Below are 16099 nucleotides of genomic sequence, written 5' to 3'. Positions count from 1 at the left end.
CTTTAAGTATTTTAGGGACTCATGGTCACTATGGATCGCAAACTCTTTGGGATAAAGATAGTGTTGCCATGTTTTCAACGCTCTCACTAAGGCATACGACTCTTTATCATAAGTAGAATGGTTAAAGGTAGGAGCACTTAATTTTTTTTACCAAAACAAGCAATTGGATGGCCTTCTTGTAACAATACAACCCCAATCCCAACATTTGAAGAATCACATTCAATTTCAAAAGATTTTGAAAAATTTGGCAAAGTAAGTATGAGGGCATTGGTTAACTTTTGCTTAAGAGCATTGAAAACTTCTTCTTGTTTCTCCCTCCATTTGAAAACAACATTTTTTTAATTACCTCATTCAAAGGTGCTGCCATGGTACTAAAATCCTTCACAAATCGCCTATAAAAACTTGCTAGGCCATGAAAACTTCTCACCTCGGTCACACTTTTAGGTGTAGGCCACTCTTGGATAGCCTTGTCCTTTTTTTCATCAACTTGAACCCCTTTGGAACTCACTACAAAACCAAGAAACACAACATGATCTTTGCAAAAAATGCATTTTTCAAGGTTAGCATACAATTGTTCCTTCCTAAGCACACACAACACCGATAAGTGTGCAACATGCAAATCAAGGGTTGTGCTATAAACAAGGATATCATTAAAGTACACCACCACAAATTTACCAATGAATTCTCTCAAAACATGGTTCATTAATCTCATAAAAGTGCTTGGTGCATTAGTCAAACTGAAAGACATAACTAACCATTCATATAATCCATATTTAGTTTTGAAAGCGATTTTTCATTCATCTCCTTCTTTAATCCTTATATGATTGTAACCTCTTTTCAAATCAATTTTGGAAAAGCAACAAGCACCATGCAATTCATCAAGCAAATCATTAAGTCTAGGTATTGGATACCTATATTTAATGGTAATATTGTTTAAAGTTCTACAATCGAAGAACATCCTCCAAGAACCATCTTTTTTTGGAACCAAAATTATCGGGACAACACATGGACTCATGCTATCTCTTACATATCCCTTACCAATGAGTTCTTCCACTTGTCTTTGGATCTCCTTGGTCTCTTGAGGGTTGCTCCTATAAGATGGCCTATTAGGAAAATAAGCTCCCGACATGAGATCAATTTGATGCCCAATTCCCTTCAATGGTGGCAACCTACTTGGAACACTTGATGTAAACACATCCTCAAATTCCTGCAAAAGAGTTTTCACACTAGAAGGCAATTCAAAGTTGTCAAAAGTGTTAGTGATCAAAACATAATTTTTGCAAATCAACAAGTATAGAGGCTGTTTTGAATGAAACAACCCTTTGACCTCTCCTTTTGTAGTTAGAAAATTCTCCCTCACTTCAAGTGTTTCACTCATCTTTTTCTTCTCTTGTGTTTCTCTCTTTTTGTTCTCACTTTTTAAACTCAAGTATTTGGCTCTTCTTTTCTTTTTCTCTCTTGTCTTGAAGAATTTTCTCTCTCATTTTCCTTTGATCCTTACACACTTTTTGTGGACTCAATGGTTTGAGCACTATCTTTTTGCCTTGATGCGTGAAAGAGATCTTGTTGGTGAAACCATCATGATTAGCCCTCTTATCAAATTGCCATGGTCTTCCCAAGAGTAAGTGGATGGCCTCCATAGGAGCAACATCACAAAATACCTTATCATTGTACTTTCCAATGGAAATATCCAATTCCACTTGCTTCCTTACTTGCACCTCTCCATCCTCACTAAGCCATTGAAGCTTATATGGCCTAGGATGTGGTTTTGTGACTAAATTCAATTTAGACACAAGTCTTGCACTTGCCACATTGGTACAACTCCCTCCATCAATGACCACCATGCAAACTTTGCCATTGATCAAACATATAGTGTGGAAAATGTTTTCTCTTTGACTTTCCTCCATATACTTCAATTGATGGCCAAGTAATCGCCTAATCATCAACAATTCTCCCTCCGGTGTTTTCTCCACTTCCTCCTCATCATCCTCACTCTCTTCTCCCTTTTCAACTTCAGACTCACTAATGTACTTTCCATCTTTAAGAATCATGGCTTTCTTGTTAGGGCACTTATATGCATAATGTCCCAAGCCTTGACACCGAAAACACTTCACATCCCAACTCTTTTTTTAGGACTGTTCTTGGAATTTTTGAGGAGTTTTTGATGGTATAGGTGCTGCATTAGAGGTGACAGCTCCTTTACTCTTGTCCTTCCAACTGGAAGAACCATAATTAGTGGAACTCCTTTTGGCCACACCTTTCCTCTTCAATTATTGCTCTACATGGATTGCTTTGAGAAGTAAATCCTCCATTTCAACAAATTCCTACAGCTCAACAACATCACAAATATCATTATTTAAACTATTAAGAAATCTAGCCATAGTTACCTCTTCATCCTTTTCTATCTTGGCTTGAATCATGAGCACCTCCATTTCTTTATAATATTCCTCAATGCCTTTGCTACCTTGGGACAACTTTTGAAGTTTGAATTTTAAGTCCCTGGTATAGCTTGCCGGTACATACCGCTTCCTCATGATCCTTTTCATCTCAACCCAAGTTTCCACCAAAGGCTCCTCATTTCTAGCTCTTTCCCAATTTGTTCCACCACACAAGAGCATAATCTGAGAATTCCGCGACTACTAGCTTTAATTTTTGGGCCTCCTCATAGGTGTTACATGAGAAGATATGCTTTATCTTGAGCTCCCACTCCAAATATGCCTCTGGATCACTTTTGCCTTTAAAGGGAGGAATGTTGAGCTTGACTCCTTCAATTCGGTTTGGCCTTGGACCACCACCATTTCCTCCTCTCCTTTCTTCCTCATGATTCTCTAATTGCTCAATTCTTTCATACAACTCCTCATTGTTCTCTCTCAATAGTCTTTGCATTTTAGCATTGAGAGCATTCAACAAGAATCTTTTGTGAATGTATGTATACATGATTTTGATGATGCCAAAGAAGAATCAAACAAGGCCGCTTCAAAAGGATAAACACTGCTTCAAGATTAATACAAGAATGTTTCAACAAACAAAGCCTTGATTCAAGATTTCTTCAAGATCAAGCCTTGCCTCAAAACAAAGGGCTTCAAAGTCATGCAAGGCTCTGGTAATTGATTACCAGGAAGTGTAATCGATTACCAGAAGGGAAGTTTGAGAAATAGTTGTTGAAAAGGGTTTTGAATTTGAATTTTGAACATGTAATCGATTACCAGCAACAAAACTCCTGAAATTCAAATTCAAAAGTCATGACCCTTCAAAATATAACTGTGTAATCGATTACTAGTGAGGATTTGTGAAAAATATTCCCTATAATCACAACTTTTCATTTGATTTTTGAAAGGCTATCAAAGGCTTATAAATTAGTGACTTGGGAACGAAATTGGAAGAGAGTTTTGCTTGTCCAAAATGTCTTATCCTCTCAAAAGAAAATGAGAGAGATATTCCAAGAGAACTTCATTGCCAAATGCTATCTCAAAAGAAACTCTTGGGCAGACACTTACAAATCCATTAAGAGTTCATCCATGGACTTCAATTGCAATATCCTTCTCTTCAAGAGAGAATTCCTCTTCTTTCTTCTTATACAAAGAGATTGATTAAGGGATCGAAGGTCTCTTAAGTTGTAAGGAATTCTGAACACAAGGGATGAGTTGTCCCTGTGTGATTCAGACTTTGTAAAAGGGTTTTACAAAGAGAAAGGAAAATCTCAAGTGGGTTGCTTGAGGACTGAACATAGGCAACGAACTTTGCCGAACCAGTATAAAACTGTGTTTGCATTCTCTCTTCCCTTATCTCATTTATTTTGTTACAATCAATTTTTTCTTGCATGTTTAAAGAACACTATTGAATTGATTGTTGCTTCTTTTGTATTTTGAGCCTATCATTTAAAAGGGGGTTAAAAGTTTGTTAGTGGGAAATTAATTCAACCCTTCTTAAGATAACTGAGGCCACACATGTCCAACATCTTTGTGCCCCATCCAATTGATGTTCACCACCACCTGACATATTCAAAATAAAAATAATAATAGTTATAAAGAAAATAGAACCTCATCACACTCAAGTGTATCTCTCAAATATGTTTTTTTTTTCAATTTTGTGCACTTTTGCCTTTTTCCACTCTAGAATTCTCCTTGAGTTCTAAAGCAATTCAAGAGAAAGTTTACACAAAGTTCAACCACCAATTTGTGACAAGGAAAAGACTTAGGGTTAAGCTAACAAAGGCTTAGAACAAGGACACAAAAATTCTAGCAACTACACAATGGGATTTTTTGAAGGAATTATACTTCAGAATTTGGTAATTCAAACCTTTTAACAACCAATTATATTACCTTCAAGAATTTTTTAAAGCTATTATAGCATGAACCATTCAGCCCAAATATTTTTTTTTAAAATAAGTTTCTGCCTTTTTTTTAACACGAAATTAAAGGCCTAATTTTTGCAATGGTTTAGCCTCAATAAAAGAAATAGCATGAACATGCTAATATAAAATGGTAAAGAAAAAATTAGAAGGATGTTATCAAAAAATTTCAACCCAAGCAGTCTTGAAAAACCCTTGAACCGGAGCTCTGATTACCAAAATGATGTAAACTCATTTGCACAAGGGTTGAGGATGGATCTTCAAAGGTTTTTTTTTTGTACTTGTATGAAAATTCAAAAAAAATGGACTGGATAAGGAAAGAGAAAGTGACGAGTTTATGGAGGATTGAATGAAAGGAATTTGGTTCAAAGTATGAATGTGTTTGGATGGAGAATGATAATTTAGAATGATGAAGAAGGAGAATGAAGAACGTGGTTGGAAGAATCAATCCTCCGAAATTGGTGTCACACACAAGGTAGTGTTCCTTGATAAACCAATTTCTTGAATCACTCAAGTAACTAAAGAGATTCACTCTCACACTTTAGAAGGTGATTAAAACTCAATTCAAGGTCCGTTCTTTATTAGAAAATGTGCAGTTCATAAATAGGAATGACATCAAGTCGGTTACAAAAGTGAAAAGATGAAAGCATCACCAATAACAACAATTGATGGTGTCATTATACCTAATTAAAACTAGAATTAAGACACAAAAACATGTGAAAAAATGCGCAACTCCTGGTCAGTCAAAAGGCAGACACAAGCCTAAAGTTTCTACCTTATTAAACCTTAATTTCTTCAAATTAAAACAAGCTCATAGGTGGTGCAAATTCAAAGAGAATTGATAACTACTTTAACACAAGTTTGAATCTTTATTTCAACTAACAAAATGCTAATAAAATCACTCAACAAACGTGACGCCCTCTACTCTTCTTGGAAAATGGTACAATTGACAATCCGAAACTTCTCTACTTGTAACCTGAGCCTAAATTCAAATAGCATGGTTAACACTTATTGAAAAACTTCCTTGATCTTCTTTATTCTAGCCCTTATCATAGGTACTCCAAATCCTTCTAAAGATTCCTTCTCCTTAGTCCTTACCATGTCCCGGTCGGTAATTGCCTTTATATTGTTAAACTTAATCTGATATTGACGTACATGACAATTTGCAAAATACCGTACCCCAATTGCCTTCATCCAGCCAAGTAAAGCCATCATTAATTAGTGTGTGTTTGTTTAACTTTTACCATGTGGGCACACGTTCCAAAGCTATGTTTTGTGAGAAACTACAAATTCCAACTTTTAACTGAACGTCCGCTTGGAGGGTTTTGAACGTTAAAACAAGCATGCTCATAGTTTAATTCCTTACAACTTCGGCATGGAACCTTACAGCAATGTTACAGAGAAGAAAATAAAAATCATAATTCTGGCTTAATTAATACTTGTTTTTGTCCGGAATCGTTATTTTAATAGTTAATTATGTTTTCAGTACTTTTCAAGTTTTTACTTTTTGTCCTTAAACAAAAAAATTAATCAGTCTTAGTCTTTTATGTTTATCTACGTTTTCTTTCTTCATCCCCGCCATTAAAAACCTCCTTATGTGACCGCAATTGCAGCATTAATACTTCGGTTTTTGATACCACCGCAAGTGTATGTGTTACATTTTTTTTTTTCACAATTTGAATGACCAAAATGTAACTATAATTGTGATTTAAAACATGGTCCAAATCAGACAATGGTCTTTCGACTAACACTTTAGCTATAGGAAACACTGGGTATTACGCCCCAATCTGTACCCTAAAAAGCTTGACGGTTTAGAAATGCAGGGTAATACAAACAGCAAAAACAAGTCAAAGTGAAGTTGAGCATAATGGCTTGCAAGTTGCAACAAAGGATATCACGTGATGCCATGTAGGTTAAAGAAAAGGGTTGATGACACATAAGTGTAGCAGGAATGCCTTGTAGGTTTGTAGTTAACTGCAGAAAAATTATTAATGAAATAAGGATTGTAAGGCAATTTGGTTACATAGTTGGCAACTTAGATCTCTCTAGCAGTACACAAATATGCTACATAATGGAGAGTCTCCATCTTAACTCTGGTCTTCAATTTTCACCATATCTCTTTTGATTGCGACTTGAGACCATACAAAGAGAAATCAAATAAATGAGAGAAATATATTATGCCTAATCCTTGTTACCTATAGTGACTAAAATGGAAAAGGAGAAACTTTGCTCTTCTTTGTTTTTGACAAAAGTAATTTGGAGCAAATATTTTTCATTGGTAAATGTTAATTGTTAATTTTATTAGCATAGGAGATTAAATCCACAATCTTTCTCCCTTAACTATTCGATCCATCTTATATCTCCCGGAAACAATACATAGTGGCAGGCTTCCGTTCCAGCATGACCGCATGGAATGGAGTTTGCAAAAAGGATGAAGGCAAACACACGAGTAATAGTGTAAGACAAAAGGTAGTAATCACACTCCACACAATTCAAATGATGGACCATAGACCTTTCTTTCCACAAGTAAAAGTGTAAAACAAAAGGTAGTAACCACACTCCACACCAAGATACGTGCTATATGTAATATAAATGTACATCATCGTGAAAAGCGCTAACCATATTTTCATGTTATTTCTTTATTTTTCCCGTCAATTTATTTGACTTATCTACTGCATATTGCAGCCAAGTGATCACCTTGACCACATCACAGTTGTTAGACAAGAAAAGGAGCAACATGAAGTACATTAATTATCGCTTCCGTTCCATGTTTCACCGAACATAAGAAGCTCTCAAAAGTGATGATGATGCGCATATCCGAGTAGCAACTATTACCCCATAGGCACCTAGCCGCGATCAAAATGATGGCAAGAAGGATAGTCAAAATATTGGATATGTGTAAAAGGTTAGGGGTTATTTAGTGGGTAATTATAAAGGGACGCACCCCATTTATAATTTATTCCTATTTACTTTGTGAATAACTTATACTTGTTTTGTCTGCCACTACCAAAAATGAATAAATTGTACTTGCTTATTTGGATACGCCTCTGCTGATTTATTTTGGATAGGGCATGTACCACCACAAAAAAGAGAGTCAAATACTAACGAATAGTCAATTGATTTGTGCCCATAGGTATATATATATATATATATATATATATATATATATATATATATATATATATATATATATATATATATAACTTAAATGAAACCCCTTCATATAAACATTGTAAATATGATGTATTATTATGTAAAGAGTAAGATTGACGATGTTATATATATATATTTTTTATAATATCAGCATAATTTTTTGTTTTAATATAATGCTTCACATTATTATGGTTTGATTCAGATGCAAACCCCAACCGGTGTTGGAGGGGATTCAAATGGTCAAGATTCAAATTGATAAAATCTTATCACTATTTGATCTTGGTCGTTCCCTCAAGATTAGGCTCGTGTTTATGATCCATGGCTTGTTTTAACATGTTCCGAAAAATAGCCTTTTAATAGCAGAATCGATGACTTAAAAGAAAGGCCTTTTAATAGCACTTTCCTATGGAATTGTTTTCAGGGGATGTATTGGTTTGGGGTTTTAATAGTTTATTTTGACATAAAAAAATCTCGAGAATTTTAAAAGATTGCGTAGGATTAATCAGATTTTCTTAAAAGATTTTTAAGATTAACATTTTATAATTTAGATTTTAATGAATTTATATTATAAGAATTTAAATAATTTTATAGATTAATAAGATTTGAAAGCATTTCAGGATATTTTTTTAATTCAAAATTATATTTTTTTATGGTAATAATAATAAATCTTAAATCCTAAAACTCTAAAATTACAATTCCGTTATAAGGAGTGCTTACATTGTATCCAACGAAAACACTAGCAAAGTTACTGTGCATCAATTTAACACCAATTTTCATAACCACAATTGTTTCTTGATCTCCTTCCGCTGGTTAGAGTTAACTCCTACCTCCTAAGCTTCAAATCAATCCATAAGCAACCACGAGAATTCTAGCATTCACCACTACACAAAAGCAATTCACGGCATTAATAATTAGCACTGCATGGATTCATATGAAGAAATCACCCACCTCTGCGTTACCTGTCACTGAGTTTCCTTCCATGTGTATACCGCTTTTGACGAAGGAAGAAGACATTGAAGAATTTTGATGAGATTGTTCGATAAATGTGATATTTAGCATCTTATTAAAAGATTATATAAAATTCATTATAAAAAATACTAAAATTAAGTGGTAAATAATCTTATTTAAATATCAATTAATTTTATTGGATTTTTTAAAAAATTCTAATTATTTTAATTGAATATCATAACACTTATTCTTATTATTTAAAAATTTTGATTGTTTACCGCAATTTTTTTTATAAAAAAAATCTTTTAAAATTTTAAATTAAATACACCCCTTAAAATAAATATCAATGACTTAAGAAGTAGGGGACTTTTAACCATGGTTCCCTAAGAAACCCCAATTTTTGAGTCACTCGTCACACAAAGATAGCAATTTCATAAGGAATTGCTCATTTTAAGCCACTAATGTAAATTGCTTTTATAGAGTCATAATAGAAAATATAATCCATCTCCCCTGTGTTATTTATCATTCATGGAATTTAATTAAGAATCCATATTCTAGCATATTTATTACTGCACAAAATTGAATTAAGAAAGTGTAGTAGCATATTTATTTCTTCTAAAAAAAGCATATTTATTTGGGAACAAGATTGAGAGAAAGAAAAAGTAGGTTACAACAATAAACAAGTAAAAGGAAGAGCCCTCGCCTTCAAATGAGTATGAATATGGTCCCTATTACCAGAGGTGTATCAAATTGCATTAGTAGCAAAGACTGCAAAGTGTGAGTAGGGTATTATTTCTCAAGAGATCGACTTGTACAATATTTAACTAAAATCACGCTTTTGATTATCTAAACTATTAGAAACAATAATTGAGTTGAATAACAAAAATATAAATGATATGAGTTTGAATTAAACAATGACAAAACTAAACAAGTGATGAATTTTATTTTATTTTTAGTATTTTTAGCAAACACTCATAATGCAAAAAAAAAAAAGGTTTAACAGGATAACAAAAAATGTAAGAGTTGAACTTCATGAAACCTTCTTAACATGCATTTCAAGACTGTTAATCACATTTATAATTTAAAAGACATATCAATCCATAGTTTTACTCAAATCCTAATTCTTTAGGTGGAGTCCTTATTAAGCCCTAGTTCCTTGGTTAACTAAAAATGTGCTTAAGATGACTAATAATAAACCAAATCCTATTCCTAACAACAAGGTTTATTAGCTACCTTACTTCAGTTAAAGATTTAAAGAGCATTTTTCAACCACAAATCAAATCAAAATAACGCATGGATAATCAACCATACATAAACATGAAGCATAGAATTAGAGCATTGTAATTAAGCATAAACATTGATTAAAAAGTTATAGAGGCTACATGATCAACCCCAAAAGAATAATTTTGTAAAGGTAACTCAAATAAAATATATAGTTAACCAAAACTATAAAAAAAGTCAAAGTGTCATATCAATGCAAATTAAGCAAGCTGATAGTATATATGCGCCAGTATAAACATATAAAATAATTAAAATTAGTAAAATATTAATAAATTGTCACAAAATTCAATAGTTATTTTTTTTAACAGGTCGATCCTGCTTCAACCTACCAAAGTCCAAAGCAAATGGTGTCAGATTAAATAATCTGCCTCAGTGTAAAAAGAAAAGATTAAATAATCCGTCTTTACGTTAGTTGAATGGAAATCAGACATTCAAACCAAGCTTCCAAAATCAACACATTGACAGAGCGCTAGCATAAATCAGGGACTCAGCGTTTATTTAACATTCAAGATTAAGCGCAAGGTATTTTTTTTTTAAAATTAGTAAAAAAACTAAAATAATTTATTAAATTATTATAATTAACTAAAATTTATCTTTCAAATATTTTAAAATGTAAATAGACTTTTTACAGGTAGAGGCAAAATTATTATTATTAAATAAAATAGTTGTTAAAATCTAAAACGAAGGTTTTGGAAACCCTTACCAAAATCTTGCCTGGGTAGCCTTCTTAATTATAATCATCATCATTATTATTATTATTATTATTATTATTATTATTATTATTATTATTATTGCCTTACTTGTTAACATTTTGTCATTATCTTCACCGGCTGTTTCTACTTTTTATAAAAATTAGATGATTTCTTTTGATCAGTAATTAGATGATTCTATTTGACCTGATCAAGACCCAAGCGAATACAATTTGTTGATCAGTTCGTTCAAATGAATGAATCTGTGGGTTCATTACAACGAAATTAAATTTGCTCGTTAGATATTTTCGTGCGTGTGGAACCTTGCATAATAATCAACCGTAGTTGTATAAAAAAGAAAAAACAACCGTAGTTGCGTGTATGTTCTCATTTATCTATTTATATTATATGACTAGTATTTAAACTAATTTTATTAGTTTTCGGTACAAAATTAATTTATTATTTGATGTTTTGTTATTTAAATTTTATATTATTTTTTTAAATATATGTGTCACTTCAAGATAATCACTAATGTAGCATATTTAAATTCTTACACATCATCATTACGTAGTACCATGAACAGTTTTAAAAGATTTTAAAATTTATGAAGACAAAAAAATTAAATTTATTTATAACTACAAGAATTTAAAAAATCAATAATTATATATAATAACCATTTTAAAATCATACAAATTTAAATTCTGTTATTTAAATAATAAAACAATGAGGCTTTGATATGATACATATAATTATACAAACATACACAGTAAGCAATATACTTTCTAATTTGATCATATTATCTCTTATTATTATGTTTTTGGTAATCAACAAATACATCATCTCTTATATTTTTTTTCTTAGGTTAAAGATTCATTTGGTCAAAGACAAATTTCACTTTTAATACGTGGTTGTTATTAACTCAAGAAAATTTTATACATAATTAAAATTAAACATATATTCTTTCACTTATACTGTGTGAATTCTTTTGAATTATCTCTTATATTAATTAAAGCGCTTATGTGTGTCTCATTAGTTTAAAAATGAGATTCACCGAATAAAAGAACGAAACTGACATATTTAATAGATAAATTTCACATAAATTTGGCCGAATAAGAGAGAAAGTATAAAAAAAGAGTATTGCTTAGTTTGTCCCTTTATCTTCATTTTGACCCAACAAACGAACCTTTGACGATATTAATTGCATTGGACCACTGGTTTAACAAAATACACGCAAAATACTACTGCGCGTAGTGGGTTAGTTCAAAGGTTATGAAAGTAATACTAATTGTTTACTTTTTATATTTTCTTTTCAACTTTTTACGGATTCATTAATTAAGAGTGCACTCAGGTGATTTAGTAGAATTTTACAAAAAAATACATTAGCCTTAAATTAGTTTTTTTTTATTTGGGTGAAAATGTAAATTTATTTTTCTAATTTTAGTTCAATAAGTTGATATTTTTTCTCATTTTGATTACTGTAAAATTTTTTTTATCTTTAGTTTTTATAATTTTTTTATATAATTTTAGTCTCTTTAAAATTTTAATTTTTTCATTTATAGTCTCATAAGATCATATTTTTAGAGATTAAAATTGATAAAATACAAACTTTGAAAAATAAAAAATAAGTAAAATATCTTATAAAGATGAAAATTAAAAAAATTCAAATTTATCGGACTAAAATTAAACAAAATTTTTTACAGGACCAAAATTAAAATAATAAATTTAAAAGGAAAAAATATATATTTACCCATATTATTATAAGGGGCATTTTTAAATATTAAAGAGTATTGTTTTCCATTCTTCAAGGTTATCCACAAGACCCATCTTAGTCCGATCAACTTTAGACAATCGAAAAATCAACCTCACATCATTCAACCAGAACCACGTCGTGCTGTAGATATCTCATGGCTGGTCAATTATATTTTTTTCTCAATACGTACCGGGTAGGATATTGTGTATTTGTGTATAATATAAAATTTACCTAACTCAGAATGAAATAGTCCTGGTCTGGAGGAGGCAATACCTGCACTCTCACATAGAGTAATTAAGAATTAAGAAGGAGCAAGTTATATATAGAAAACAAATGATGAAGTCAAAATCATTTTCAACCATCCAAATTTACTTAAAACATGCCCAAATATTTATATATACATCAAATACAAATTAGTGTCACGATCCTGTTTTATTTAGAAACAATTTCATTATTTAAAGGTTAAATAAATGATACACCACATAATTATTTTTTCTGCAGGTTAAATAAACGATACGTAGAATTTGCTATTAAGAATATTTTCGGAATCAGTAAAAAAAGAATATTTTCGGAATCAGTAAATATATCATTATTTTTTTGGTGACGAGAAAATATTAAATTTAATAACAACACCCAGCAAAAAGAATAAAATAAAATTAAGGGAAAGTGGGGTAATAATAATTATTATTTATTACCCTTTCAAATTATTACAATATTTGTTTCTGTATGCTCACGCGCTTTGATTAGAAACTTCGATTCTATCCAGATTCTGAACCTAGTGGAGCAACAAGTTCATGGAACATGCATGGATTGATCTTCCCATTAAAATGTAACAGTTTAAAGAGGCTAGGCATATCATAAACTTTGATAGGTCTCATTTTTATCTATGAATATCTCTCAATTAACAAGTGGAAAAAGTAAATAAATCTAATTAATAATAAAATTATATAAAATATGTAGTGCCAATTTATTTTTTTCATATGTAATAAAGATCTTTATCTCCTTGACCGGTGATATCATCATCATTCTAATCCTCCAGCATATACTATGGACGCCAAGGTGGAAAAAATTAAAGTGGCATGGGCTATATATCACGCTGTTATATGTATCTAGACCTCGGGTTGTACTATAAATACATGACCCTCTCTTTGTTTCCTATCTCATAAAGCCTTCTTTCATCTCATTTTTATATATACTTTTATTCGTTTCTTTCTTGTCTTTGCACCTGAGAATTTAATTTGTCATTTAGACATGGAGCTTAGTTTTAAGCACCAACTTGGCCTTGTTTGTGTCATACTGCTCTTTCCTGCACTGTGTTATTGCCAGGAATATACTAAATCCAGGGCAACCTTTTATAGTACCTCTGATGGCTATGGGACTCCAAGTATGTGACCTGACTCTCCTCGTGTATCTATCTGTCTATCTAATTCTAGATAGTAAATATCCATCATATGTGCCGGTAAAATAAGTTATTTTATACAAAACACAATAGTTTTTTTTTTTATAAATATACATATACTTTTTCATCGTTTCATTTTTACTTATTTTCTTTTGATCCTTCTTATATCACTATATATACATGGCTTATTAATTATATCTATCTTTTTTCCTTTTCTTTTTTTCTTTTACCCTAATCTATTCCAAAATAGGAAGAAATTATTTAGTGAACATAAACAACTATTATAGTCCTTACTATTCTTTACATCACATCGAGTTGAGTGTTATTATTTTTCTTCCATAAATTGAAAACTTAAATATCGTGGGGATCCTGTATTACATAATAATTTCTCCAAAATGGGGGAATGTTAATTATTCTACATCACAATATTCGTTTGCAAGCTACGAATTACGAAGTAGGACCATGTTTTGGGAGGGGGAAGGATGAACATTTGCATGCTTCACTAGTGACCTTAAGATTTTGAAACTAAATATATTGTTTTGATTCTAGCTTGCAAAAATATTTAAAGAAGTTACTGTTAAATATGCATCCTTCTCTTTTAAGATGCCTTCTACAATATTTTCGATGCAAAGTGTGCACTATGATAGTTGATCACATAACAATTTGGTATTACATTTTAGCCGGAGCTTGTGGCTTTGGTGAATATGGAAGGAAAATGAATTGGTATGGTGGAAGAGTGGCTGGGGTGTCTGGGCTGTGGAGGAATGGAGCTGGCTGTGGCACATGTTATCAGGTACCTACTTTTCTTTTCTTATTTTCTTTTCAATAACCAATCATTGTTTCTAATAAAACTAGTAAAACAAGTGCTAGCTAGTTCGAATAAAATTGTTTCTAATAAAAAATATTTATGATCTAAAAAAAAAAAAACAAAACTTCTCTCAACTAAACAAAATATTTAAATATATGAAAGAAAGAAAGAAAAAAGTTGCCTAGTATTTGCACTAATTATGTATTACTAATTTGTCAAATATGAATGATGATGATGTATCACTTAAAGAAAATATTTGATAAACACCAAAATGTGTTATCTAGAAAGAGTTAAAAAAGAGAAAAATTATAATTATGAAGAAAGATAAAAAAAAATGAAATTTTTTACTGAAATGCTAAAATAAAAGGTGATTTGTGTACTCAGGTGAGATGCCTAGTACCAGAATTATGTGATACCAATGGAGCATACCTGGTGGCAACAGACCAAGGTTATGGAGACAGAACAGACTTCGTCATGAGCCCACGCGCCTTCTTGAAATTGGGACGCAATGAATATTCATCTGAAGAGCTTAAGAAATACGGTACAGTGGATATTGAATACAAAAGGGTTCCATGTACATACACCGGCAATGTCTTGTTCCACATCAAGGAAACTAGCACCAACCCTGGTTACTTTGCTTTGGTCATTCTCAATGTTAATGGCATACACGATGTCACTGCTGTTGAATTGTATCAGGTATATTTATATCACCTTTGAAATCGCTAATTAAATTAACTATTTATATAGGTTTTAAAATTTCCTAAAACAATGATAAAAGTACTATAGCTTTTTCTATAAAATAAGACAAAGTAAACGCACAAATAAATGATATATTTAGATAGCACTTTTTCTGAAGCGCTATCTTCGAATAGATATCGCATGCTTAAACAGCGCTTCAAAAGCGTTATGTAATGCAAAAATAAGCATTATTTATAAGCTGTTTTTGGCATAGTGTCCTCTCTTTTATTCGAGTGCTGCTGTTCAATTAGTTGCGTCTGTCCTCATAGTTTGAATTCAAAAACAATCGCTTTGGATAAGATTGCGTACAATGATAATTCCCCCACCTTTGTACAAGGAATGCTACGTTAGTTTTTATTTTTACCCATTAGCATCTTATCTAAAAATATAAATGAATTTATAATTCTAATTTTTAATAAGAATAATTTATTAAAGATATTATTTTATCATAGAAACATGTATAATTAATATTTTTAGACAATATATGATCTTTAAAAAAAATATGACTATATATATATATATATATATATATATATATATATATATATATATATATATTTGATTCTTTGAATGTTGTTAATGGTGCAGATGGGACAATGGAAGTCACTTAACAGGAACTCTGGAGCAGTGTTTGACTTTCCTAACCCACCGAGTGGCGAAATCCGGTTGAGGTTTAGGGTGAGTGGCATGTCTGATTGGGTGGATCCCATGATTGTCATACCTAGTAACTGGCAACCTGGAAATACTTATGCCACCAAGGTTCAGCTTAAATAGAAAGAACTTCAGGAACATATATATTTCAAATAATAGGCCCTAGTATTCAGTTTGTTTCTGATATATGGTGTCACTCAATGTTCTATTGTGGAAAGGGACTAGAATAAAGGGAGATGGATATTCATGTACTTCCCATTTTAAGATTACATGTACTATGAATGAAATAAAATTGTCTTGTTTGTTGTTGTTAACATCAGGTATGTGCTTG

The 16099-nt window shown here is 31.4% G+C and overlaps 1 protein-coding gene across 1 annotated transcript; it reads left to right on the top strand.

The window, feature by feature from the left end:
• The first annotated feature begins 13290 nt into the window (after positions 1–13290).
• Positions 13291–16082, top strand: LOC100777265 (expansin-like B1). The gene is made up of 4 exons (XM_003524109.4): positions 13291–13556; positions 14252–14364; positions 14764–15075; positions 15706–16082. The coding sequence occupies exons 1-4, from the start codon at positions 13424–13426 to the stop codon at positions 15889–15891; spliced, it is 744 nt and encodes a 247-aa protein (XP_003524157.1). The 5' UTR covers positions 13291–13423; the 3' UTR covers positions 15892–16082.
• The last annotated feature ends 17 nt before the right edge of the window (positions 16083–16099 follow it).

The sequence above is a fragment of the Glycine max genome, chromosome 5 (genome assembly GCF_000004515.6).
Source record: "Glycine max cultivar Williams 82 chromosome 5, Glycine_max_v4.0, whole genome shotgun sequence".
NCBI lineage: Eukaryota > Viridiplantae > Streptophyta > Magnoliopsida > Fabales > Fabaceae > Glycine > Glycine max.
Note: the sequence above shows the minus strand (reverse complement) of the source record. Positions and strands in the feature narration are given on the sequence as shown.